At 43.2% G+C, this 26854-nt stretch overlaps 1 protein-coding gene across 2 annotated transcripts in view; it reads left to right on the top strand.

Moving 5' to 3' along the window:
* Positions 1–26854, top strand: part of SYT3 (synaptotagmin 3) — a 47168-nt gene that overhangs the window by 14677 nt on the left and 5637 nt on the right. For both annotated transcript variants that reach the window (XM_088143566.1, XM_088143565.1), the window contains exons 2-7: positions 3168–3628; positions 7370–7510; positions 8774–9155; positions 10694–11246; positions 20333–20453; positions 23843–24014. In XM_088143566.1, coding sequence (XP_087999692.1) covers positions 7375–7510; positions 8774–9155; positions 10694–11246; positions 20333–20453; positions 23843–24014 — 1364 coding nt within the window. In that variant the 5' untranslated portion in view covers positions 3168–3628; positions 7370–7374. The remainder of the gene's footprint in view (positions 1–3167; positions 3629–7369; positions 7511–8773; positions 9156–10693; positions 11247–20332; positions 20454–23842; positions 24015–26854) is intronic.

The following is a 26854-nucleotide window of genomic DNA, read 5'->3' as shown; positions in this document are numbered from 1 at the left end:
GAATGATGACAGGTCCTCTGTGAGCTTTTTATACTTTAACGCTTGGGAAAACAGCAGATTCTCAGATTGCCAGTACGCACCTACATTTGCTAAAGCACCAGGAGTGTGTAAATTAGGCCGCATAGGTATTCTCAAAAAGCAGGCAAGCATACATATTTGATGAGACTTTATTTGAATTTATCTCTGCCCAAGTACAGTCTGACATCCTGGAACTGCATAAGAGTTTTGTCAGATACCAGTTTGCAGAGACAGCTGTCTGGTTTACATACATATTTCTGCATTTTTTCCCCTTCTGTCCAGCATTGTTCCTGAGCAGGTGAGCAGAAGGCTGGGCTTTCTTCCGTCCTGTTTGTCTCAGGTTCCCAAACATAATGGGGCAATGACCCTCTGGGCCTCTTACTGACACTTCAACCCAGTGTTTCTCAACGTTGGCAACTTTAAGAACTGTGGACTTCAACTCCCGGAATTCCCCAGCCAGCATGCTGGCTGGGGAATTCTGGGAGTTGAAGTCTATATGTCCTAAAGTTGCTAAGGTTGAGAAACATTGCTTTAACCCAAGTCTCAAGGGAAGAGGATTTACCAGTGTTGTTCCCCTGCCAGATTAAGTCTTCATTCTTTTGTATGATTTATCCCTTGGACTGACAGCCATCCAATATTATTAATGCCTTTTCAAGCTAGCTGAGCTCGCACAGTACTGCATAATAGTTAAGGAACTGGACTGGTACCGGGGACACCTTCAGCCACAAAAGCTCTCTGGATGACTTGGGCCAGTCACTCTCCCTCAGCTCAGTCTACATCACAGGGTTATTATTGTGGAAAAAAAAAGGAGGAAGGAGTGCTATTTATGCTGCCTTGAACTCTTGAGTGAAAGCCAGGATATGCTGATGGCTTCAGTGTCAATGTGTGTGTGAATGGAGATTTAGCTCAGAAAGTGAACAAAAGTTGTAAACTTGCATTTCTTTCCAGTGTCCTGAGTCTGCGGATAAAGAACAATAAATAAATGTTGTAAAGAGCTAGTGAGGCATGGTGTTTAGATAGTGACGATGTTGTGTTATTAGCCCAGAATGGGGGAAAAGGTGGCTGTTGTAATAATAATTGTGTAAAGGCTAGCTGCTATGCAAATTAATTAGCTGTGTGGTCAGATCCTGTGATAACTGTGACATGATCTTGCTGGTCAGAGAAAGGCCCTTGTAGGCCAGCATTTTGTTTCCCAGATATTTCTCACATCTATTATTAAATACTACCCTTGGAGTTGGGGGCTGCTTTTATTTAGCTGTGATGGCTAATCATTGTTGGCTATAACTCAGAGAAGCTCTCTATCTGAGAAGAGAGTAGCATGGTAACATGGGGAAACAATATTGTGGACAGCCTACAAGGCTGTTTTTAAAATAAGGATGAAATAGTGCTTTGCTAGTTCAAGGGCATCATAATTTCTTTTAATCCATGGATAACAAAAGGAATGACACTTAGCTACTGTGGATTATGCTTCACGTCAGAGTGTGATAATGTAATACTTGAATGTTTATCTCTTAATGGGGCAGTGGCACAAAAATGAGCAGAGTTGGGGGAACAATTTCACTTTAGGTGGGCAGTATAGAAGGACGATGGCCAAGCGTGAAAGATATGAGTGTGTGTGTGAGAGAGAGCGTGTGTGAGCCCAGTTACACCACCACCCAGCCCTTAATACTTGTTATTCTGAGCAGGAGGGAACTCTGGTGATTCCAGCAAAGATGCAGCAATAACAGATGGAAGAAGCTGCAGCAGAGTTCAAGGAGGGGAGAACTGAAGAACTAGAGGTCCTCTTCTCTCTTCCCCTTTGGATGACTTGCTATTCTGTTGGAGAACAGGAGAATCCCATTATTAGCTAGTCCTGGGCTGGCTCCTGCCTTTCTAGAAGAAACTTGGGAAAGGAGAAACGGGAAGAAACAGCATGAGATCTGTCATATTCTCCATTCATTCAGTCCCTAATTTTGCATCATGCACATGTACAAGTGCTTTTCTTCCCCAGTCTGAGATAACTGCACAAGCAATTTTTCTATGGATTTTCCTACTTGGGAAGATGTTCATGTAATTGCCCCAGATCCTGAAAAAAATGTAGGTGCAGAGTTTCATCACTCCCCAAACTATCCTGCTCCTACCCAGAATAATCAATGCTTCTCTTTCTATAGTCTAATCTACTAAAATATACATTGTTGTAGAGAATCCAGGAATCCTAGCCATAAGTTCCTGTAGGAAACCTGTGGGCTTCCAGAAGAATCTGAATTACAACCCCAAACAGCCTCAGGCTGTTTTCTAGACCTTCATATCTCTACCGAGGTTTTTTGGATTCTACTGTTTGTCTGTTCATCTTGCCCGTTTGTGAGGCAAGCAGAAGAAACTATAAGCTGTGATCTCAAGATGATACGTGGCTCCTGAATGTCTTTTGGGTGACTGCCTCAAGAGTCTCTTCTGATACCACCAAATAAAATTGCAGGAAATGCACAAAACCTGTAACATAAACCTAAAATAGGCCTGGTGTATTTTTAAAGAATAATTAGCCACCCTTGCCAACCCCACCCCCCAGAAAATCCTGAATCTGAACGATCTTATAGAACCTTTCACCTCTGGAAGTATGGTGACTCCAACTCTCCATACTTTTAAGAAGCAAGTTAAATTGGTACCAGTTTAGCAAGCTTTTGGCTCTTAGTTTTATTTGGATGACCACCGAAATTAGTTGCATGTTAATTGGTGTGGGGGGTTGCATTTTGACTAGTATCCACTGCCTAGAGTCTATATGGATTGGGATGGAGTATAAATATTGTTAAATAAATAATAACCTTGCCTACCTGCTACAGAAACTTTAAGTGAGGTTGTTGACCACCATAAAGACCACGCTTGCCTACTCTTGGCAAGGGTGGATAATCCAGAGTCCCCAGCAATCCCTCTGTGGTTTGTAGAGCAACTCCAAAGTAGGTAGAGAGAAAATGTTCTTCCCTTTTATAGCATTTTGTGGCCCTCCGAGGCCATAATAATTTTTTTGAAGTGCAACACGATCTAGAGAAGAGGTTAGATTTATATGCCTTGTCCCTTCTATTGGGGCTATAGTCTAGCTGAAACAGGAGGATGAGAAATAACAGAAGCAGAGCAGGAATCCGTATCTCACATCTTTTTTTTTAAAATCCATGCAGCTGCCCACCTAACTGAAGAGACTGGCAATAGCAGGGATCTAATTCGCAGGCAAGCAATTTCATGGAGGATTTAGAAAACAATGAAGAACCCTCCAGAGCTCAGTCGGAGATCTGACATCTCGTTTAGACACTGTAAAGCCAGCCCGACACACTGAAGCCTTCTTCTCGCAATCACATTTCATCTCAGCAACTCGTTCCATCCAGCATCTTGCGGAGGGCGTGGCTGTCCTCCCCCACCACCACGCCAAATTGCAACTTGTGGACTCAGCAGTGCCCTGGATGGCAGATCTAGTGTCCTACTTCCAGCTTGCAGCCTCTCACATATGGACTCAGTTCACCAGGAACTTTGGATTGCTTTCCTGCTCTTCTGCTGCCTGGCATTGACTAAGTCAGTTGGCATCCTGGATCCAGCAATACAGAAGCAACTTGGCAGCCATCAATTGAGCCAGTTTGCTGACCAGGTGAGAGTTTGAATGGGGGGGGGCAGAGAATGTCAACATTTTCACAAAACAGCTGACTCTGATCCTCATTATGATTGTAAAGAAGTCCAGTCAAGGTTCTTTATTGTAGTTCTGGAAATCAAGGCAGGATTTGGGGTGGGGGAGATGTGGCTTATCAATATCTGTAATTAGTAATGCTAAAGCTAGAACTAAGATTTGTTATGAAAATTTCTCCCTGTTTGTCTAAGCTTGCCCTCCACTCCCTCAAATTATTTCCTTTCTCTCAAACACATTTATATAGTTTTCAGGGGTGGGGTGGGGGGTTGAATATCCTTAATAATATTATCAGCATTATTATTTGCATTGTTGTTGTACCAACATCTCTTTGTTGTGGGCTATTACACTTTCTCTTTTTCTACCCATGGGTCACCTGTGGTTGCTGTTTTATTGTTTCCAGTTTGCACCATTGTTCTTATCTTTTTTTAAAAAAAAAAGAAACAAAAGAAAAGAATAAAAATAGATGCATTGTGGAATAATTTGCTGGAAAAAAGTGGCTTTGTTCCTAAAATTAGAACTGTCGGGATTGAACAATAAGAATTGGAATGTATGGGAGAAGCTCCAAAAACCTATAACGCTTATCTTTTATAGAGATTCTGAACAATCCCTTCTCTTCGATTGAGTTTAGGGAATGTAGGGCAGCTGTTAGCACTGTTCTCCTCTGGGCCCAATCAGGGAAAGACAGTGTGAGTAACGGGGGGAGAAAGAGAGGTCAGCATGTCTGTGTTTTCCCTACCAATCACCACATCTTCTCTTTCAAAAGGCTTGGGGTCCTGCATTTTAGAGTTGCAGCTCCTTGTTTGGCTGAGGAATATGTGGAAGCCTAAATTACCAGTAGCCGCAAGCTCCTTCAGAAAATACTCAACCTCTCCCCCCCCCCCAGACACGTACAAATCTTGTAGAATTTAGAGCAATGTTCTTAAAGCTGGTGACCTCCAGGTATACTAGAATTCAGCTCCCATAATTAGACATTCTAGCTGGGAACTAGGGTTGTTTGTTTATTTGTTTGTTTCCATTTTTCCTCCAGCACCCCAAAGTAGCATGCATGGCTATGGGGTAAGCTAGGCTGAGGGAGAGTGGACTGGCCTGAAGTCACCCATTAATTTCTGTTGGCTGAGGGGGGACTTTTACTTGGATCTCCCTATCCTAATCCAACACCGTAACTACTGAAATCTAGAACAGGTGGAAGGCCTCTGATAAACATAGACTGCCATAGAGAGTCTGACTAATGAATGTTTATGGCATAAATTTTCATGGACTCTGGAGCCCTCTTCATCACAGTAATGCTGGTAGTCTTTTCAAATGTTACTGCAGCGTGTTTGTATTGGCTGCCATGGGTTAATAAATCCCCCCTTCCAAAAACATGGTTCCTGTATCACACTAAGCCATGCGTAGAGAATGCTAATTAGATGGCTTCTCACAATATATGATATAAACCATGATTGAGAGACCACAATGGATGGGTGTGTATAACAGCCAAAATCAAACAAACCACATTATGACGTATGTGAATCCAGCCCTCTTTTACAGTGGGCTGTACAAGTTGGAAGAGTGGGAGGAGACCCATTAATCATCTCCCCTGCACCCTTGTTGGCCTCACGTTCACTACCTGGCACACAAACTGGCCATGAATCCCAGGCTGTTTAGGCTTCCTGCACCTATCAGTCACGCACCAAACATGGGCAGCCAGGCAATGGGTATACTGATATTGAGGATTGGTGTGGGGCCTGCATATTCAAATCTCTTGCCCTGCCCCATTTGGGAGGTCATTTATTTAAACAATTCAACTATCATGGCAAATACATGGCTGAGATAACTGGTATATGGGATGGGGGTCCTGCAGTGAACTCAGCCTGAGAATCAGTGGTATATTTAGATAATTTAAGTTTCTGATTTAGTGCTGTTTTTGAGAGACCACGTGTTTGAGTTGCCCTTAGATGTCCCAGAGCATTGGTTTTCATGGCTGCCGTTTATTGGTGAAATGTCTTGTTTCTTTGTGTGAGACAATGAATATGAGCTGATGCTTTGCTAGCTATGCTTCTGGCTCCCTTAGAGCATATCTGAAGCTGAGCTTCACAACAGATGTCACATCCTTCTATATGGTTAAAGTTCAAAGAAGAGAGTGTCCACAACAAATTGGTATCTGCCACTGATAACCTTCCTTCCTATTGAAATTATTTGCATTTTATAAATGTCTATTGCTTTACTAATAAATCTGGAGAAATGTCCTGATACTGACATTTTCCAGGCTTATTTTGCGATGTGGTCCTTGTGACTGGTGTTTAGCCAAGGCTGATGTCCTGTGCTTTTAAGTCTATCCTCCTTCCTTCCTTCCTTCCTTCCTTCCTTCCTTCCTTCCTTCCTTCCTTCCTTCCTTCCTTCCTTCCTTCCTTCCTTCCTTCCTTCCTTCCTTCCTTCCTTCCTTCCTATGCATCAGCACATATTCATTGTCTCTAATGGCATTAGTTGGAAGTCATTTCACCAATGATTTACTACATTTTACTTCCAGTTGTAGTAAGCCAGCACTGCAGCATTTGGCGGTCCTCTTTCTCTTGCTTCTGAGAGGATCCTTTAGCTTCTGTTTCCCATTCTGTCCCAACAGCTCCATTGCATATGTGCTTCCTCTCCACCTTTCTGGTCTGCCTGTTCCACCTCACAAAAACAACATATGGGATGTTAGGGTGAAAGACCATCACAGGCCTAAGCACACTGAGCTCCTCTTCAGCCAATTGAACCCAGATCCACACTTAAACTTTGGTCTGCCTTTGCTCAGGCCACCTAAGACAACTATCAGGCAATGATTTCCAGGGACGGGATAAAGAAATAGTTTTGGGCTTTGAGCTAGTGCCATTATATTTCTCCCCTGCACTTGCTGGTGGTGGACTGAGATCTGGCCTTTGCCTGAATTGATAGAAAAGACGTTGGTTGGGGTTCAATCCCTGCTCACCCAGAACTGCATGAAGGCTTCCCATGCCTGCTTTGTGATTTCCACGCATTTTGCACATGGTATCCGCTTTGGGCTCTGCCAGTATGAATCCTGAGAGGTTTCAACAGAGGTAAAGTGAACATGAAAACAGCTTCTCTTCTAGGGCTGCCAGGTCCTCATCTATAGACAGTGACCAAACGTTGTTCCTCCAGAATTCTGATACAGGATATATTTTGCTTCCTGCCTTGTTCCTCTACCAATCCCCCTGATATTGCTTCTATGCCTACTTCAGCCATCAAAACTCCAGTTTTTCCCACAGCAGGCAGGGATAGAAGATATGGAGGCTGTTTTTGTTTTGTTTTTTTTCCTGGAGAGGTGGGTCAGTTTGTTTCTCTTCAGCATTGGTGGCTGAAATAAATGCAGAAGATAGCAGAATCTAAGTGGCACCCAGTCATTTTGGAGGTCTCTCAGAGGAAGGATGCACTTCTGCGAAGATAATTTTTTTTTTAAATGAGGTCAGCCTGTTTGACCATCTAGCCCAGCATAGCCTTCTCTGACTGGCAATGGCTCCCCTGATCCTTTTATCTGAAGATAGCAGGGATTGAATCTCAATTCTTTTACATGTAATGTAAGGACACTCCAAAGTTCAGCCAGCAGTGAGAATCAGCAATAACCTGAAGCAAGGTGACAGCCTGCATTGCAGATATCACCATGGTCCAAGGTTGCATCTGATGTTGTTTTTAACATGCAATAAAATATCTTGTCTACTTGCTGTTTAGGCATCATGTCAGGAGATTATGATGAGGATAGGCATCGCAAGGCAATGGAGCTCCTTCACGTGCTGTGTTCCAACACATGTGCTGCCCAGGAACGTGAGAAGTGCCAGGAACTGACAGGTCATGTGGGTCCCATCAACTCAGGTGAGAAGCTTGGGGTATGAGCCATATCTAGAGAGGAAATCTGAATAAGATGATGAAAAATTATGGCCCGAGTCCATTTCATGGGTCTGTGTTGGTGTGTTGTTGGATTGAAGTGGCATAGAAGTCCCAGTAATAAATTAATATTTTAAATGAGCAAATAAACAAATAGACAAAACATGCCTGCATGTTTTCTTATAGTTCCATGTGACAGAAAGACATTCTGATGAGTCTTGCAGGATCCTCTTGACTACTTGAACTCCTGTTGCATTATAGAAAAACCATGCTTCTAGTCCCTATCACCTTGGCCAGAATGAAAACCCTGAATGTTCACTGGGGTTTTTTGGGGAAATGCTTTGAATCAAGCACTTTAAATATATCCACTTGTGTTGTGCAGTGGAAAATACATTCAAGTGGAAGAAACATTATCTAATTTTGATTACAGCTATATTTATGGCAATTGTTATGGTATTTATTGAGGCCTCAGAAGTCTTCTGTATGTGTCTGAGCCATTGGGCTTTAAACAGCCTTTATACTTAAGATTTAATGAGAAATGGTTTTTCTATTTTTCTGGGTTGTGTCTGTGAAAATGTATTAAAGAGCGTAAGAGATTTTTCCTATGTATCAGCAATACTAGGAAACCTGAATATAGATAGTCAATGTGCATACTAACCAGAAAGAATGAATGAATGTTGTGCATTTGTTGAATATAGATGGTGAATGTATTTTGGTATGAAACTATAAGATGGCTGTGCTTATATTTGGTACTGACCCCAAGGGACTGTAGAATTGGGGTGAGAGAGACTCCTTACCCGTTTCCTCCCAGTTTAGTTTAGTTTTTTTTTTACAGTTCCACCTCCATACCTAATCAAGACTGGCTTTGTAATTAGTATCCAATTAAATGTGTCTGCCAAGGGAACCAAGAAATGAAGGATGCAGCGTTTTTCATATGGAGACCTCTTCTAGTGCTTGGCAGAGCGTGACATAGTCAGGTTGGGGCTATTTCTTCCAGTAGCGGGGCCGGGCAGAAGAGGGATTCAGGGACTGGCTTGATGGTAAGATGCTACTCAAGAAACAGCTGAGCTCTTGTGTGTTCTGTCCCTGGCAGTTGGTGCGAATAGTCCAGGGTTCTAGGTTCTCTCCAGCAGGCTGAGGGAGCAAATAGAATGAGGAGAGCTCAACTAGCCAAGATGACAGATGACCACAGAAGACGACCTAGCACTGACCTTTCATCATGGTATCTGCCTCTCCATTTTTCTCCTCTAGAGATCCTCGTTAGTCTTCTGTCAGTGATTGTGACCTTCTGTGGAATTGTGCTGCTGGGCGTCTCCCTCTTTGTCTCTTGGAAACTGTGTTGGATCCCCTGGCGGGATAAAGGATCCTCGTCACAAACTCAGCGCAAGGAGCATCCCCTCCATGCTCATCTCCACCACTCGCCTTTTGGGGACCTCCTGGCTGAGCGGGTGGAACTGGGTCCTGAAATGCCTGAGAGATCATACCTTGATATGGATTCCTACCCTGAGGCCAACCTCAAGGTTAGCCAAACCTCCCCTGACCTCCCCGTGGAAGGTCAGACCAGTACCAAGGAAGGCAGCATTCCCAATGCCCACTCCCACCAGCAAGTAGCAAGCTTGGCGCCCACTCCCAGGTGAGTTGCAAGGAGGGGAGGATGCAGCAGGGAAAACACAAGCATTAAAGCTGAGTCTATACAGATTGATATTTATATGGAGGCTATACATTAAATGCTATTTGCTACCTGTCTAACATTAATAATTGGCACCTGGATGTTCTTGTTTTTTCTTTTCCTACCCCATTTTTTTTCCTTTGATGTCGCACATTTTTAAATTGTAAGCCTAAGGGCAAGGACTGCCTTATGGATTGGTAAGGTAAGAGCCTTTCTTAGCCCAGATTTGCCCTCTGTAAAATGGAAATACAAGGAATAGTTCCCAAGGATGCAGTGAGGACAATGAAAATAATGCATGTTGCCCAACGATAGTCTGGTCCTCATGATTGCAGTATTGACATCATGAGACCCACACATAAATACATATATAATTGACTCATTATGCAGTATTCTGAAACACAGCACTGCTTGAAAAGTTTTGGTTTAACTGTAACAGATGCAGCCTTTTAAAAAAGTAAGTTTTGGCTTCAGAATATACATCAGTGTTTCTCAACCTTGGCCACTTTCAGCTGTGTGGACTTCGACTCCCAGAATTCCCCAGCCAGCATGCTGGCTAGGGAATTCTGGGAGTCAAAGTCCACACAGCTTAAAGTGGCCAAGGTTGAGAAACACTGATATACATTATAGATATATGGATAGGTAGGCTATTCACTTGTACAATTTGTTCAGCTTCCCAAATGCTTAGGGTTACGGTTTTTTAATGGGAATTTGGACAAAGAGGAAGTACAGCAGCATAGGAGGAACACAGCTGGAATATAACCATGTTGCTGATTCATAAACTTAAACGAAGGAAGAAGAACTGATTATTTGCCAGGCAGACCACTGGAAGATCAGTTTTTCCTCCTGCATCTCACAGTTCACTGAGCTTTGTCCATGTGTCTCCTGTTTCTTGTCCATACTACAAGCAGCGAAAAATTAGTACTAATTAAGGATATCATACAGAATCAGTTATATGCATATTGAATCAAATTATTAAATCAGGCGTACATTCAATCGGGTTTTAAAGAATAAAAGTGCACCTGCTCTCTTTTTGGAAGGCACATATGCATGTTACAGCAGGTGCCATCACGCTTCTCCGTGAGGAAGGGATATGTCTTTTCCAAAATTGCACCTGCGTTTTTTAACAAATGCTTGTCTTCACGTAGGTACGTATAAATCTGGTGCATCTTTTAATACACTCAGAATGCAATTGATCCAGATTTAGCTATATTTAGAATGTACCCACTGAAAGCAATGGTACTTAGCATTAGTTGTGGTTAACTTAAATCTCCGTAATTTTAATGAATCACCTAACTCTGAATCCTACCAGGAGTTTTAAATCAATTTAAGCTAATCAGCCAACCAACAGGGTATTTTTTACCCTTCTGAAAAATTAAAGCCAGGATGTTGACAACCCCTAATTCTGCCCTGGACAGAGGATTATTGATTCGTGGGGTGAATGTAATGGATATGTGGTTATGTGTACCTCTGGCTGTATTTTTTTTTTTTAATTGTTCCTGCAGGTACAACACACTGCCACGTCCTGTGACCCAGCAGTTGAGCAGCCCAGACACCGGAGTCCACGGAGGAGAAGAGAAGGTGGAACAAGTGACAAGCATTGGGCAGATAAAGCCTGAACTGTATAAACAGCGCTCGGGCGAGTCAGACTCCAAGAAAGGGGAGGCTCCAAGCTGTGGACAATTGAGCTTTGCCCTCCGCTATGCCTACGGCACGGAGCAGCTGGTGGTGAGGATACTCCGGGCTTTGGACCTACCTGCCAAAGATGCGAATGGATTCTCAGACCCATATGTGAAAATGTACCTTCTGCCCGACCGTAAAAAGAAATTCCAAACGAAGGTGCACCGTAAGACACTCAATCCAATTTTCAATGAGACTTTTAACTTCAACGTCCCCTTTGCTGAATTGCCCTCACGTAAACTTCATTTCAGTGTCTATGATTTTGACCGCTTCTCCCGTCATGATCTCATTGGCCAAGTCGTCCTGGACAACCTGCTGGAGATTGCTGAGCGGGACAATGATGCTCCCCTCTGGAGGGACATCATGGAAGCCAGTTCGGTGAGTGGGGCTATGACTTGATTGGGTGAGAAGTGATGTCCCCTTGAACGATGCATTCCAGGCTTTTGAGTTAAAAAGTAAGCTCTGGCCAATGATGCAAATCACTCAAGTGATTAAATGCAACCTAATTGAATTAGTCACCAAATTCAGCAGTCTCATTTGGTTAATCAAGCTATTCAACACTTGAATGCGGCATTTTAGCTTGGTGCAGTTCATCAATTCAGTCAATCAATGCAGCTGCATAGCCCAGCTACTGTATACAGTATTCACGAATCAATAACAATAGTTTCATCAAAAGGAGGGGGGAAGTTTTTCTGTAAACATTTCCACACTATTGAAGTCAATTTCCTTCTTTGACTGGGGAGAGCTCAAATAGGCACACAAAGTAACAGTAGCACAGCTGTGCTCCATCGGTTGATATCCCTCCTGAGCATCGTTCAGATAGCGGTGGTCCCATTTGGAGTGAAGACAAAATGAGGAAGGAAGCATTGCCCTCATTCTGAATGTGCTTCATGTGTTCCCAGTGAAGACACTTTTGGCTACAATGCAAGGTTACAACTCCTAGGAAGAAGATATTAAAAAATAATTATAATAAAAGAAATAAAGTGGCATTGAAGCAGCAGCTGGCTGGAGCATGAAGAAGATTTTAATCCCTGCTAGCTTTCAGGATGATAAGCAGGCAGGGTGAAGCATTCTCTACTTATTTAAGAAAGCAATTGCTGATTAAGTTTGCAGCAAATGGCAATCCGAGCTGACCACAAGGGGACATTGGTCTTTTGGAACAACTCCTGCTAGGTTGAAATTGTACCTTTCATCGGTTTCAGATTCATTATTGTGATAAAGTGACTGCTCCGCCAAGCTCCAGATCTTAAAAAGGCTAATTTGTCCTGATGTCCGGCTTTCAACTTCTGTTTTTGTTTTTTTTTTTAGTTTCTAATTCTTAGAGAACTCAAAAGCATGAGGCAAATGTTTGGGCACTATTCTGACCAGCCAGAATGTTTATTCAATGAAAGCGCAGCTCTGATTGGCAGTTTGTAAGTGGTGTGCAAACTAGAGAAATAAGGGCAGAACAACCACGTGACTACAGAAGAGATTTCTCATTGCTTAAATGCAAAGTTTGGTCTGTGCTCCTGAAGTTGTCTGTGGTCAGTGCCCATTACTGTTTTACTCCTGAGAAAGCACAGGGATATTTTCAGGTTAAGATGTGTAGTAAAAAGGATTCTGAATGATTGTTCCGTATACAAGCACTTAGTTGCAAGTGCATTCACAAATATTGTGTTATGGACAAGGTCAGGAAAGCAGCATAGCCTGCTGGCCAAAAGACATATAATTGTGAAACACAAACTCTGCAGATATTTGGTGTAACCGTAGCCTTATCATTGTTGCTAGGCACATAGTAGTAGCAATAATGATTGCTCATAGGGTATGCAGGAATAGTTTCTTCTTTAATACCTTCCTAATTAATGTGAGCTTCCATGGCTCATGAGCTTCACTCCTGGCCACCGTTCACTGCCAGCTCTGTAAACACTACAGTAGTGCCATCAAGATTCAGAAAGCTTCTCCACCCTGATTCCCTTTGCAACAGGCTTTTTTCAACAGGCTTTCAAAAAAATAAATAAATGGGGGAAATTCGCTCATATATCTTTTCTCTGCTTCGGCCTCAAAGATGTCCTGCTTCCAAAAGATAAGTGCAGGGAGGTTGTAAAATGTTTTGGACACTTAAAAATGTGCACAGTGTCAGAAGAATGGATAATACAAAAGGATTTGTGTGGGCAGAGGTGGAAAATGGGCAATGTCGTGAGCAGGGGAGGGGTTCCCTTGAGAGAATCAGTGAAGCCAGAAGAGGATATGGGAGTGGGTGGGTTGCAGTAACCAAGGAGGTTTCTTGCAGACATCCACCTACCTGTTGGGTTCTCCCTGTTCCCATTCTTCCCCCTCCCCATTACTTCCCCTTGAGCTTTCTCAAAGAGATGCTCTTGGCACAACTTCCCTTGCTTTTCTTCTTCTCCGTCTCTGTGCATATTTTTAGCTAGGCTTTTATTCATCAAGCTGGTGGCTAATTAGGGCAGTCAGGTGTGATGCAGCCATACCTCCGCACCCCATCAGCAAACACCCCATTCCTCATAACTTTGGATTTCTCCTTCTTTCCCATCATGTTCAACAGTTGTCTTGATAGTCAGTCCAAGACTTTTAGCTGCCTTTTTTCTTTCTCCCTTTCTCCAAAAGCCTGAAATATCCTCCTGGTTCTTACTGATTGTGTGATTCTTCCTGAGCTTTAGCAAATCAGCTGTTTGGGGGGGGGGAGAAAGTAGTGGGATAGAGGAAGGGAGCAAGACCAAACAAATGTTCCCAGTGGGGTTACGGAATAGAGACTTACCCTGAATCTTAGACAACTGAAGAAGAAGGGCAGTCTTCCCCAGCCTGGCTGGGGAACTTCTGGCTAGGGACCAGATGGTTGTTATCCTTGTTCAACAAGCTGAGAATGCAAATTGTGGCCCAACACATCTGGATGGGTTCCAGACTGAGGAAGGCTGTCTTAAAACTCAGTTCTGCTGAAGGTTCGTAGGATTCTCCTTTGGGAAATGGGATTCTGTTGCAGTGAGGGTGTCTCTGTTCAGGATATGCCATTCCATTTCTTCTTTCACCTGATTCCCAATGTTGCTTGTTTTCCTTCCTGCAAATCAGACAGCATTCCATGATCAGGGAGTACCCTCAGTCTTTACTGGGATGTGTGGAATAATCTATTTCTCAGGGTTTTTCTCCCACCTACTCAGCCCTTTGTAGTGTTTTCTCCCTGTGCCTACCAGAAGTTCCTTCTTCTGTGTGGATGGTGGTGTTTTAGCTACATATGCAACAGTTGGGGGGGGGTTATCCAAATCGTGTCCGATTCTTGGTACTTGTCTCCAAATATTGAGGTTAGACAGTGTGGCATTGCATGAATATTTGAGCTTAACAGGAATTGGGCTGGATCCTTGGAGAAGCTGAATATGAACTGAGACATAACAGATGCTCTCCCACCCCCATTTTTTGCATCTCCAGTGCTAGAGGTGCACAGCTTGAGGCTGAAGGTGCACATGGTGCTCAGAGACTTCTAAATAACTGGATCGTATTGGAGCTACATCCAAATTTTGAAATCATTGAGACTTAACTGAGAAAGTATTTCAGTGGGTTTATTCAGTATATCACTAAATCTGCTCTTGACTATTGTGAAGACAAAGCACCCAAGTTTAGGCAGGGGGGAATAGTAGGAAGAAACAGTGAATGTATACTTAGGTATGCTTTAGGGATTTTTCCCTCTTCCCAAGGAGTTGTCACCAATGAGTATCCAATGCAGTCCAGGTTGCAGATGTCACAATTTATTCAGCTTGTCAACAATCTTGTCGCTTACACCAATTAAGAATCATCTCCCCCACTACCAAGGATTTTTAAGAAGTGAGTGACTAGCATAACAGTGTTATGGTATCTACATCTCCTATAAGTGGGTGTTGATGGAAGAACCATAGCTCAATGATAGAGCACCTGCTTTACACACAAAATATTAATTGATCCTTGTCAATTCCTAGTTAGGCTGGGAAAGATGGAGCCCTGCCTGAAATCTCAGGAGAGCTGTTGTTTGTCAGTGTAAAGGAGAGGTGTAAAATCTGTGCCCCCCCCTCTTGATACTATTCACTCCAATCAGGAGACTAATATAGTCAGAAGCCCTGTAATATTTTATAGAGCTGCCACCCCTGTATGTTGGAACATTGACTTGTTTCAAGCACTTTTCTATATTCCTGCTTTTAAAAAAGTGTATTGCAGGCTTGCCAATTTTGTCAAATTAATGAGCAAAACCTGAGTTATTTTGGACAGCTTTTGGTGGATCCTCTATGCTCCTCTGGGCTTTCATTTTCATAATTCCTAGAAGAAATTATGGCTGATCTGATCCAGTGCATCTGTGCTGCTTCGGAGCACCCAAACTGCTGGCAAGGATGAAATATTGAAAGAAACAACTACATTTATCCATTTGCTATCACTCCACCCACCTGATGCCCTTCATGTGTAGTTCCTCTGTTTGATAGTCTTATATCCCCACCCCCTCTTTGCAGTCATCTGTTGGATCAGATAAGCACTTCCATGAAAATATATTCATGGAAAAATATATTTCACTTCCATGAAAAATAAGTATGTTTTTATGGAAGTTATAAGTCTCTCTCTAGGTTTGCTCAGGTTTGTTATCTTTGGTCTCAAGGAGGCACAGAATGCGGTTCCTGAATCCCCATCTTATCTTCATAACTGTTCCGTAGCCTAGGCTGAGAGGTAGCGACAGGGACTTAACCACTATGTCATACTGGTTCACCACTTGGGATGCTTTCAGTTACTGAATTCACGGGCCCACACATCAAAAGGCAGCTTGCAAATTATATGGTCTCTCTCCTTAATTCATTTTCTCCAGCAAAAAGAAAGATGGAACCACCAATGGGGAAACAGGAGGGTTAAAAGCAGAAGCTGGTTACTTGTACTCCTCCATTTTTTTTTTAATCCATTCAGTCGTGTCTGATTCTTGGAGACTGCCGCTGCAGTTTTCTTGGCAAGGTTTTTTAGAAGTGGTTTGCCATTGCCTCCTTCCTAGGGCTGAGAGAAAGTAACTGGCTCAAGGACACCCAGCTGGCTTTGTGCCTAGGCAGGACTGGAACTCTCTAGTTTCTCCCAGTTTCTAGCCTGATGCCTTAACCGCTACACCAAACTAGCTCTCTGGATTCACTCATATAATTATATGGATTCCTCCATATAATTCCATAAATGAAGCAAGGCAATTGCACAAAGTCTTTTCTGGAAACTCCCTAAGTCATGACTTGCATAAATGCAAAAGATCGTGGATGAATCATCAAAAGCTTTTCATATTAATCAGTGTCAGCTCACTTCCATAAATCTAAATTTTTCAGCCTCAGAGGGCCACTGTAGATATAGACAATGTGTACTAATGTCACAAGAGTGGAAGGGAATGACATTTTCAGCTCAGGGGGCAGAGGTTGCACAAAATTGATGTGTAAGTCCAGTGGCTTAAACACCTGATTGATATCCAAGCCCAGCCAGCTACCTAGTTAACAGAGAATCACATTGTAAAGCTATCTACAGCTTCTGCAGCCATTGCTGTAGCATATTGTCTGAATCAAGCCATCACATTAAAGTTTAATATAGGCCGGTTGTTTAGGCACAGCACAATAGGCAAACATAGCAGTTTTATGCTTTGTTAACCTGGGATTAGGTTTAATCTATTGTGTGACTTGAACCACTGCATTGCTCAGAATGATGCAGGGGGAGTGGACAGTCTTTTCCAGGGAGCCCCATGCCTTACTTGTCCAACTAGCAAGCCAAAAACCCATTCTGATTTGAGCCTCAATGCATATTATGTCTGGTTTGAATCGGCATCTCTTTACCGGTGTCCATATGAAGGGCAGCTGCCTCCTTGTCTTGTTTCTTCTCCTTTTCCTCCTCCTAGACATTCCTTCCTGCCTTTGAGCCATCAGTGGTCCATCATGCTGTGCCCTCCCACTCTTAGCCTCACATCCCTCTGGGACTTGGCCTGGATGATGGCCAGCTGAAGAAACCCTTTGGACCCTGATGGTTTGGGAGTGCTGGGGAGGAGGAGGAAGGGGAAGAAAGAGGAGAAGGGGAGAGATTAATTCATATTGATGAGGCTGCAAATGGGACTGAGCTGGTAAAAGGGCATAAAATATTGAGGAACAAAGCAATGCCCTGCCAGATCACTGGGGGGGAGGAGGGCTGAAATTCCTCAGCTTCCTTTGCCTTCCCTTTCATCCTGAGATTCCATTATGGGAGTTTTTATTGATTGATTATCATATTTATATAGCCTCCCATCTCACAAAAAAATGAGGGTATCCTTTGGGAAAGGGAAATGTTCTGGGCTGAAATTCCAGGGATTTGTCCATAGTATGAAGCTGGAAATCCCAACCTATAGGCTCCTGTCCCACATTTTTGTTTTGGAATTGGTTGGTTGGGTTACGTCAAAGCTACTGTGCCTTTAAAAAGCAATATCAGAAGAAGGAATGCCACAGGTTCAGCTTAATGTCCATGTGCAACGTAGACCTGTTTAATTTCTGGCTGCTGGTGGCAAATAGCATGCACCATCAAGATAGTACAATGTAGTATAATATTTTCCTTCTATGCAAATAATAGTTTTGATTAAGATACCCTTTAAGTGGTAAACTTATACCACTGTGGTTTTCTTCATCGAGGTAGGCTGTACCACCTCTGATTTCAGGTAGAGGCTCAGTGTTTTTTCCCTCTCTCCATACATACAGACATCTTTTTCCCTCCATACCTTCTTCCTCCAGGTGCCAGGAAGATGCTTAGACTGTATGTATACTTTTTTTCAAAGTTTAAACATTTTTAGTTTTGGATTGCGGTTTTATTGATTTTTTTTTTCTTCCTGATGTTCTATGTGTTTATTGTTCCGAAGCAAGCCACCTTGGGAAGGTTTTGGCCTGAAAGGCAATGTATCAATATTTTAAAATGATAACTAAATAAATAATACAGAGAGAATCATTAAACTGTAGACCGACTATATAAGTGGGCCCAGGTTGCCATGCTTAATAGGAGGGTTAGAGCAAAAGAAACAATGCGGATCTTCTCCAATCAAGAGTCTGCCAGGTGCTTTGAATTCTTCAGTACCCATAATTCTTACCCTAAATGGAAGTTGAAATCAAAACATCTGAAGAGCATCTAGTTAGGAACAGGCTATATCCAGTTTGGGAGGAAGATCAAAGCCTTGGATCGGGAAGTCAAAGTCTATAGTTCATTGTCTCCAGCTTCACCCCTTCACTCTGCAGAGGGGTTGCCAGAAAGGGCAGACCAGAACTGAAAAACTTTCTATTCTCCCAAAGGCCATGTTCTTTCAGATGTATCTGTTGCCAATTATTGAATGGAGCACGTACTGGAAGGGGCTGAATCCAAAATCCTTTCTCTCTCTCTCTTTGATCCTGTCCTTTCTCCCAAGTAGCGTGCTTTGGGGGCCAGCAGGATAGATACCTGTTACCAGAGGCTGGATGATTCCCCTGTCAAGGATGTTTCAAATTAGGCAAAGGGCTGTAGATGGGCCATTCCTGGTGTCAACAGTTCTGAGTTCAGTGAATCAGTGGCCTGATTCAGCATAAGGCAGCTTCCTATATTCTTCCCATAAAGGAAGAGGAAGCCTGGCTCTACTACAAACAATCACTGAGGGCTTTCCCTAATACGCTTACTGTACATACTCTCTTCATATTAGAATTCAGATGCTGGGGAGGAAAGTTGTGTACCTGTTAATATTTCAGAATGAGGAACATGGATATAGTTAGGTCAGTGTGTTTTGCATAGCATGGTGTGGTGTTAGTTCTTCCTCAGACCCTAACACATATTCTTCTCTGAAACCCTAAAAGGATAGTCTTCACATAGCTAGAGCTAACGAAGACAGACAGATCATGATCATTTTAAATTTATTTTATTAAGATTATAGCAGGGAAAGGGAGGCTCTGTTTTGTGTCTTGCTACACCCACCAAACAGTCATTTGGTTTTAGTGCCCAGTGTGCTCCCTAAGGTCCAGGCATGTCCATAGACCAGAAGGATTGCTTATCCATGGACCATGTCAGGGTATAGCAGAATTAGGCTACATGTCTTCTTTCTGTCCTGCCTGGAGGCCTCAGGCAATGTGCTTGGTGCCATTGAGACATCATTGAAAAGAACAGGACAAAAAGGTTCAGATCCTTTTTTGAAGTTTGGGTACCTTAAGACTTGTAGATTATAAAACACCATTCCACTATCCGTGATCATACCTGAACCTTACTAACTGCTACAGCATCCCAAATATATAGACAAACCTGTGCTCTGGTAATCTAACTTTCATTTTATCAACATTTATATGTACTGTAAATTTCCCCAGTGCAGAATGCAGTGCATTCAGTGCAGTTCAGATGTTTTAAGCAAACATTTTCTTTCTACAAATGCAAATACTATGGCTGTCAATACTTTGAAAGAATATCAAAATTATTTTGGGATGTTTTGACTCACCAAGTATGGGACAGATAGTCTTCACTTACCGACTGCCTTGTTTAGCGACCATTCGAAATTACAATGCTTAAAAAAATAGCTTTGCGGCCCATTCTCGCATTTACAGCCATCGCAGAGTCCTGCAGTCACGTGATCGCCATTTGTGAGCTTCACAACCAGTTTCCAACAAGCAGAATTAATGGAGAATGTTTGTGTATGTATTTAAGTGTTTGTGTAATCCAAACATGAGAAAATAGCTTGTGGAAGAACTGAATGAGTAATAACTATATCAGTGTAGTAACTACAAATATTTCTGAATTTAATATGAATAGGTGGAATGAAAATTAAATTATGTTCTGACTAGGGATTGATATTTGGCCTTTTATTTGCTGGATGTGTATTGATTCTTACGGTTTGATGAGGGAATTTGCTTTATTTCTGGTCATGTTTATTTTCTATGGCATGTGTGTCTGCAAGATGCTGTTACTGTAACCCTATAATAAAAGTAGTTTTAGTGTTCATGACTTTGTGCTCAAGTTTGACCTACCTCGAAGGACTGGCATCAATCTTGCAACTCTGAATACGCCTCCCCCCTCCCTGCCTTTATTGTAAAGAGAACTAGGGAGGGTCCAGTCTGAGTGCTTTCTCAAATTCCATTCCTGATTTGGGCTGGGATTTCTCTTATCTGACCATTGCCTTGGCTGCAGCTCTTCCTCCTCTTCCTCAAGATTATTCTCACACCCCATTACACCTACCCTAATCTCATACCTGGTTTAGCTGCTGTCAGAATTGTAAATAATATACTAAGATGAATGCTTGCCAGAGTCCAGCAAGTCAGCAGTATCTTTTCTGAGACTTTTTTCTCTCTCTCCTAAAAAGCCATTGTATTTTTGAATGGGAAGAAGTGGTCATTTGTTTCTGCCCCCTGCCTACAATGCAAGATGCAGTCCAGGCATGGCTGGCAGAGAGCTCTCCGGCCTCCGATTCAATACTTTCAGTGGAGGTTTTCTTTTTTAAATGAAGGAGCTGAAACCATTCTGTTTCTTTTCCCATCTTCTCATAGGAAAAAGCAGACCTTGGGGAGTTGAATTTTTCCCTCTGTTACCTGCCCACAGCTGGTCGTCTCACAGTCACCATCATCAAGGCTACTAACCTCAAAGCCATGGACCTGACTGGATTTTCTGGTGAGCAGATGTGGCTGTGCAGGGGGTGAAGTTTGGGTCATGATCAGTAGTTCCAGAAGCAAAACAGCTGGGCCATTGGCAGTAGAGCAGTAACTTTCACATGGGGGAGGTGAGCCAGAAGAAAGAGGAAAGTAAAATGAGGAAAGAAAGCTGAAGATCACAAGTGTTGGCAGACTGTCCCTTAGGCAGGTTGGGCAGGAGAAGATGGAAGAAAATTTAGAATCTACAAATAAATGTCTATGGCAGTGTTTCTCAACCTTGGCTGCTTGAAGATCTGTGGACTTCAACTCCCAGCAAGCTGGCTGGGGAATTCTGGGAGTTGAAGTCCACACATCTTCAAGCTGCCACAGTTGAGAAACACTGGTCTATGGTTTGCTGTAGGCTGACAAAGAATTCTGACTCCATATTATTTTAAAAGTAGTAAAAAACTTCAGAAATGGACTTCTCCCCATTCTTTCCCTTTTTTTCTATCCTAAGTTAGACTGCTAAAAAAGGAAGTTTGGGGGAGAAGGAAGAGTCAAATGTGGGATTTTGTGTGAAAAGATTTGCAAAATGAAATATATTTTTATGTTTAATGTTCTTGGCTTTGAAAAATGCAGACAGCATTTATGTGGAGGACCATTAAGAGGTGGATCTCATAGCCAGGGGGAGAGAGTTTAACCTTTTCTTGCCCCTACTAAGTTCTGTCAGGCTTTTCCTGCTTTGAACCATGTTAAAAGCAAAATCACATTTTATATCACGTCATTGGGCCTCTGTTCTCTTGCTAAAACAAATTCATGAGTGGAGTGTGCTTCTAAGGGTACGTGTGCCCACCTGCACCCAGTATTTTGCACTTAGCCCTGGTTAGTGCATTTTAATGTTCTTGTAAACTGGAATCATGTCCTTCATGCACTTGGAGAGGGAAGGGTGGCAGCAGAGAATGAAAGGAGGAGTGTCTAGATGTGTGTTGACTTCACAGAAGCCTGATATAGGGTTTAGCAAGGAGGGGATTCAAATGTAGGTAAGGATTTGGGGTCAGTGAGAACTAAGAATGGTCCCCTGGCAGTCTAGTACTCTCCAGGTCAGTGTTTCTCAACCTTAGCAACTTTAACATATGCGGACTTCAGCTCCCAGAATTCCCAGGGCAGTGCATTCTGGGAGTTGAAGTCCACATATCTTAGGTTGCTATGGTTGAGAAACAGTGCTCCAGATGTTTGGGGTGTATCTCATAATCCCTGATCCTTGCCATGCTGTTTAGGGGGGTTGGGAACTAAAATCCAAGACCTTATCTTGCTATCCAGAAAGGAGGCAGGATTTAGAATGAGTGATTAGATAGGACCGAGAAGGTAGCAGAGGAGTTGCTGAGAAGGAAACAAGATGGCTGGTATGATGGGCCATATTATGCTTCGTTGCTATTCCAAGGACACCGTTCAGCCTCAGATGAGCAAATCTGTCAATTTTAGTTTTGCTCAGCGACTTTCCCATATTAATTATGTTTGGCCTGTTTCCCCAGCAGTTTGTAAATGCTGATGTTCGTTTCTCCTAATAAATACATTCTTATATATGCTTTTCCTAGAATATTTTTTTTAACATATCCTATAGTCTTTTTTTCTAATGTGCTTTCTGTAACGTATGCTTTTATGTATGTACATTGTTCCTTAACCTGTGCCTTTTGTGCTTTTTTTTTTTAAATAGTAATCTGCATTCTGTGTGAGTGGGTTGGGGTTTATTTTTGGTTTGCTTGTACATTTGGGAGAGGTGAACTCAATTAGTCTCCATAAACATTCAGACAGAATAAATTTTTCTACTGCCTCTACTTAGGGATATACATTTCAGTGGCAGTCATCTTTGTCTGCTTGCGATATGGAAGATGTATCTTAAGAGTTAGAAAATGCCAAGTCACTTTTGATAAGATTGTTCCTTGGTGTTTATGATGAGAATCAGAGCTAAATCCTCTAAGGAGGGCAAACAGGAAGGACTTTCAGTTACAACTGATTAGGAGAAGTGGGAATTTGTTAGATCAAGCCCCACTTTTATGGATTTTGGTAGTGGAAAACTGAAAAGCAGATTCTGCTCTATAGTAGTAAACCTCCTATATAATCTGGAATTGCAGGATGGGGTGGGTGGGCACAGCCCCACTTGCACCTACTATATGTCTTCTGCCAAAGAAAACAGATAGTCTATGTGGCAGGTCCACTGTGGAGACAGGGCCAATCCCAAACACTTTGCTACCTGGTATTTTGCTGATTTCAGGGAAGGTTTGTGAGATAGTAAGTTATTAGGGAAAAAAGATTGTATGTAGCCCAGCCCATTCCTTATAATTTTTTAAAGATTTTTTTATCCCACCTGTATTATTTTTATAAATAACTCAAGCTAGCAAACATACCAGTGCTCCTTCCTCCTCCTATTTTCCCCACAACAGCAACCCTGTGAGATGAGTTGGTGTGATGGAATGGAATTATGAAGGCCAGGCTCAGGGAGATAAGCATTTTCTTAGCTCGCTGCAGGAGCGTGGTAACTACAAGAGGATGAGACTGGCACCTCCCTGAGGAATTCACACTGTTGTGGCTGGCTGACTTTGGAAGCTGGAGTTTCAGTCTGAGAAGATTCTTGCTAAAGGTTGTAGCTAATAAACATAACTGGACTGAATTTGCATTGTCTCTTGGAGTTCCTTGGGCTAGGCCTGACATCAATCTTCCCAGACTGAAACCCCAGCTCCCAAAGTCAGCCAGCCACAACTGTGAATTCCTCAAGGAGGTGCCAGTCTCAACCTTTTGTTCCTCCCACGCTCTTCTGCGGAGCTAAGAAAATGTTTATCTCCCTGAGCCTGGCCTTCATAATTCCATTCCATCACAGTTGGGCTGAAAGAGAGTGACTGGCCCAAAGTCACCCAGCCAGTTTTTCATGCTTAAGGTGGGACTGGAACTCACCGTCTCCTGGTTTCTAGGCTGGTGCCTTCACCACTAGACCAAACTGGCTCTTTTCTGCTTATGGAAATTACATCATAAAGAAAAGTATTCTGAAATGTGATTCCTCTCCTTGCACGTTCTGCCATGCCATTCTCCTGCATATGTATAGTGGGCCTTAAGAGACTGGTTTTTGTAGAGAGGGTGAAAGAGAGAGCCACCTGTCCTCACTAAGCAATTGCCGTCAGTGCCATGAAAACAGCAATTGCAGTCAACCATGAAAACATCATTCAGAGGGGATTGGGAAAGATTCCTGCCACTGCTCAACAACCAGAAAGTCTGAGTATCTCTTGTACTCAAAGAAGTTGAAATTACAGTGGTCGGAGATGGGGATGGGGCAAAATGTTAAAGACAGAGTGATAGAGCTCAGAATAAATTTGGCTTGGCTGCTTTCCCCTTTAATTCTGTACCATCTTTCTCTACCTCTTGCCTGCGTTTTTTCAGATCCCTATGTCAAAGCATCCCTCATGTGTGAAGGGAGGCGCTTGAAGAAACGCAAGACTTCCATCAAGAAAAACACTTTGAACCCCAGTTACAATGAGGCTCTTGTCTTTGACATTCCCCAGGACAGCATGGAGCACGTCAGCATTACCTTGGCAGTCATGGATTATGACTGGTAAGATACCTTTACACACAGGCATACTCACCCAGATTCTGGTGAGTTAAGCAGAAGAGGCATGGTTAAAAAGGGCTTTCCCAGTGTCTTGAATGCTGGCTGGGCCTTTAGACTTCCTCCTCCATTTGGCAGAGAAATCTTTTCAGCCAGTGATGGCTCAGCACTTTCCCTTGATTCTACTTTCAGTGAAAGAATCCCGGCTTTAAGAAACTGCAGAATGGAGGCCCAGAGTAGGATGCTGTTTGCAATTTCATAGAATGGTTCGAATTTCCCACCCCCACCTGAAATCATTAAAACCTTGTGGCATCTCACAAAATAACATTGAAATGTCATGACGTTGGGATTATTTAATTTGTTTTGATTTGGGATGAGTGGAGATACATCTGACAGGTGCTGTGTTGCTAGTTCATGGGTTAGTGAATAGTAGTGCAAAAACTCTTCTGGAATTATATTGCAACCTACTAAAGAAAGATAGGAGCCAAGCAGGAGCCCATTTTGCTTTTTCTAACGAGGATGATGAGTTGAGAGTCAAGAGCTGAGTTATAAGGAGAGAGGTAAATAGTGGGTGGAACTTAGAACCAAGATTCCTCCATTCTCTGACAAATAGAGAGTTGTGTACTGAGTAGAATCATGGATTACCACACTCCCCCAATCTGAGCACCCTTCAATTATATGGCCTTGAACCTTGACATGACCTTGTATCAGTGGACATGCTGGCTGGGAAATTTTGCAAATTCATATTCTCACTTATGGAAGGTGCCAAGGAAGTGAGCGATCGTCTGGCTGTTTTTATGAATAAATGTCACACAGTCAGCCTTCCCTATTCTGGCAGGGGATGGTGGAAGCTTGTGGTCCAATACATATGAAGAGAAGCAGGTTAATGGGACAGGGGTAGCATCTAAATATTCCACGTGTCCTTTTAAAAATTTATTTATTTATTTTTCAAATTTATAAATGCCGCCCATCTCACTATACAAGTGACTCTAGGCAGTGTTACAGATAAAAAACTAGAAAATCCTAGAAAAAATACTGTATATAAGTTAAAAACTACAAAAGGTTAAAATTAAGCTAAAAAGTTAAAACTAAATGCAAACTAAAAAGGCGGAGAGAGCATCCTCAGGCTACCAGCCACTCCCAGTGCTGCGAGCCCCTGTTGGGTCCCCGTGCAAGTTGGCAGAGCCAGGTCTTAATGCCCTTTGGAAGTCCAACAGAGTGGGGGCCAATTTCACCTCAGGGGGAAAGATATTCCAGAGGGTGGGAGCCACGGCAGAAAAGGCTCTCCTCCTGGACCCTGCCAGTTGAAACTCTCAAGGCAACCGAGTCCATAACATACCCTTCCTGCCAGACCGGGTGGGATGGGTTGATGTAATGGGGATGAGATGGTTCCTCAGGTAACCTGGGCCCATGCCATGAAGGGTTTTAAAGGTCATAACCAATACCTTGAATTGGACCTGGAAACAGACCGGTACCCAATGCAGCTCGCGCAGCAGAGGTGTTACACGCACAGTCCTAGAGGTGTCCATAACTACCCATGTCGCCGCATTCTGCACCAGCTGCAGCTTCCAAATACTTTTCCATGTGGAACACGTTGCAATAGTCCATATGGGAGGTGACCAGGGCATGAGTGACTAAGAGAAGGGCCTCCCGATCCAAGACAGGGCACAACTGGGGCACAACACAGAGTTGAGCAAAGGCTGTCCTAACCACGGCTACCACCTGCTCCTTGAACAGGAGTCGTGAGTCTAGGAGGACCCCCATATTGTGCACCAGGTCTGTCTGGGCAGCGCCACCACATCCAGAACCAAAGATGGTAAGACCCCAGATACAGGAGAGCCCTGAACTCACAGCCATTCCGTCTTGCCAGGGTTCAGTTGAAGCCTGTTGTTCCCCATCCAGACCCCCACAGCCTCCAAACACCAAGAAAAAACATCCACAGAATCACTTATCTCACCTGGGATGGAGATGTATTCTTGAGTATCATCAGCATACTGATGATACCTCATTCCAGCAGCTTCATGCAGATATAAAAAAGGAGCGGAGAGAGCACTGAGCCCTGTGGCACCCCACAAAGCAGGGGCCATGGGTTGGACCTCTCGCTCCCTATCAACACTGATTAGGACCGGCTTTGGAGGAAAGAGGTAAACCAGCACAAAACTGTCCCCACCCCCCAGCTTCCTCAGCCGACCCAAAAGGATACCATAGTCAATCATATTGAGAGCCACCAAGAGGTCAAGAAGAGCCAGTATGGATGCACTGCCTCCATCCCAGTCCCACCAGAGGTCATCTAAAAGTGCGACCAATACTGTTTCTGTCCTATATCCGGGCCTGAAACCTGACTGGAAGGGGTCCAGATAATCCATTTCATCCAGGATCCTCTGGAGCTGCAGTGCCACCACCTTCTCTACCACCTCCTCCAAAAAGGTGAGGTGAGAGACTGGATGAAAATTGTCCAGAAAAGTGGGGTTGAGCAACAGCTTCTTGAGGAGAGGGCGAACCAGCACCTCTTTAAAAGGAGCTGGGGACACCTCCGCTCCCAAGGATGAATTAACCATCACTTGTACCCACCCATACATCATCTCCCAGGTGACCTTGACCAACCAGGAGGGGCATGGATCTAATGCAGAGGTGGTTGCGCTTACAGACCTGAGGACCCTGTTCACTTCTTCAGACCCAACAGGATCAAACTGTTCCCAGATAACAAGGAAAGTCCACTCCCCAGGCATCTCCAAAGGACCTGCACCACATTTGGTCTCCAACTGGGAACATATCCGAGTGATTTTATCTGCCAGATGTTCAGCTAATTCTTTTGTGTGGCCCTGAAGGTAAACCTCCAAGCCCTC

This window comes from Python bivittatus, unplaced genomic scaffold, assembly GCF_059951505.1.
Source record: "Python bivittatus isolate LINGU-HERP-01145 unplaced genomic scaffold, Pbiv_v1 ctg000410_np1212, whole genome shotgun sequence".
Lineage (NCBI taxonomy): Eukaryota > Metazoa > Chordata > Lepidosauria > Squamata > Pythonidae > Python > Python bivittatus.
Note: the sequence above shows the minus strand (reverse complement) of the source record. Positions and strands in the feature narration are given on the sequence as shown.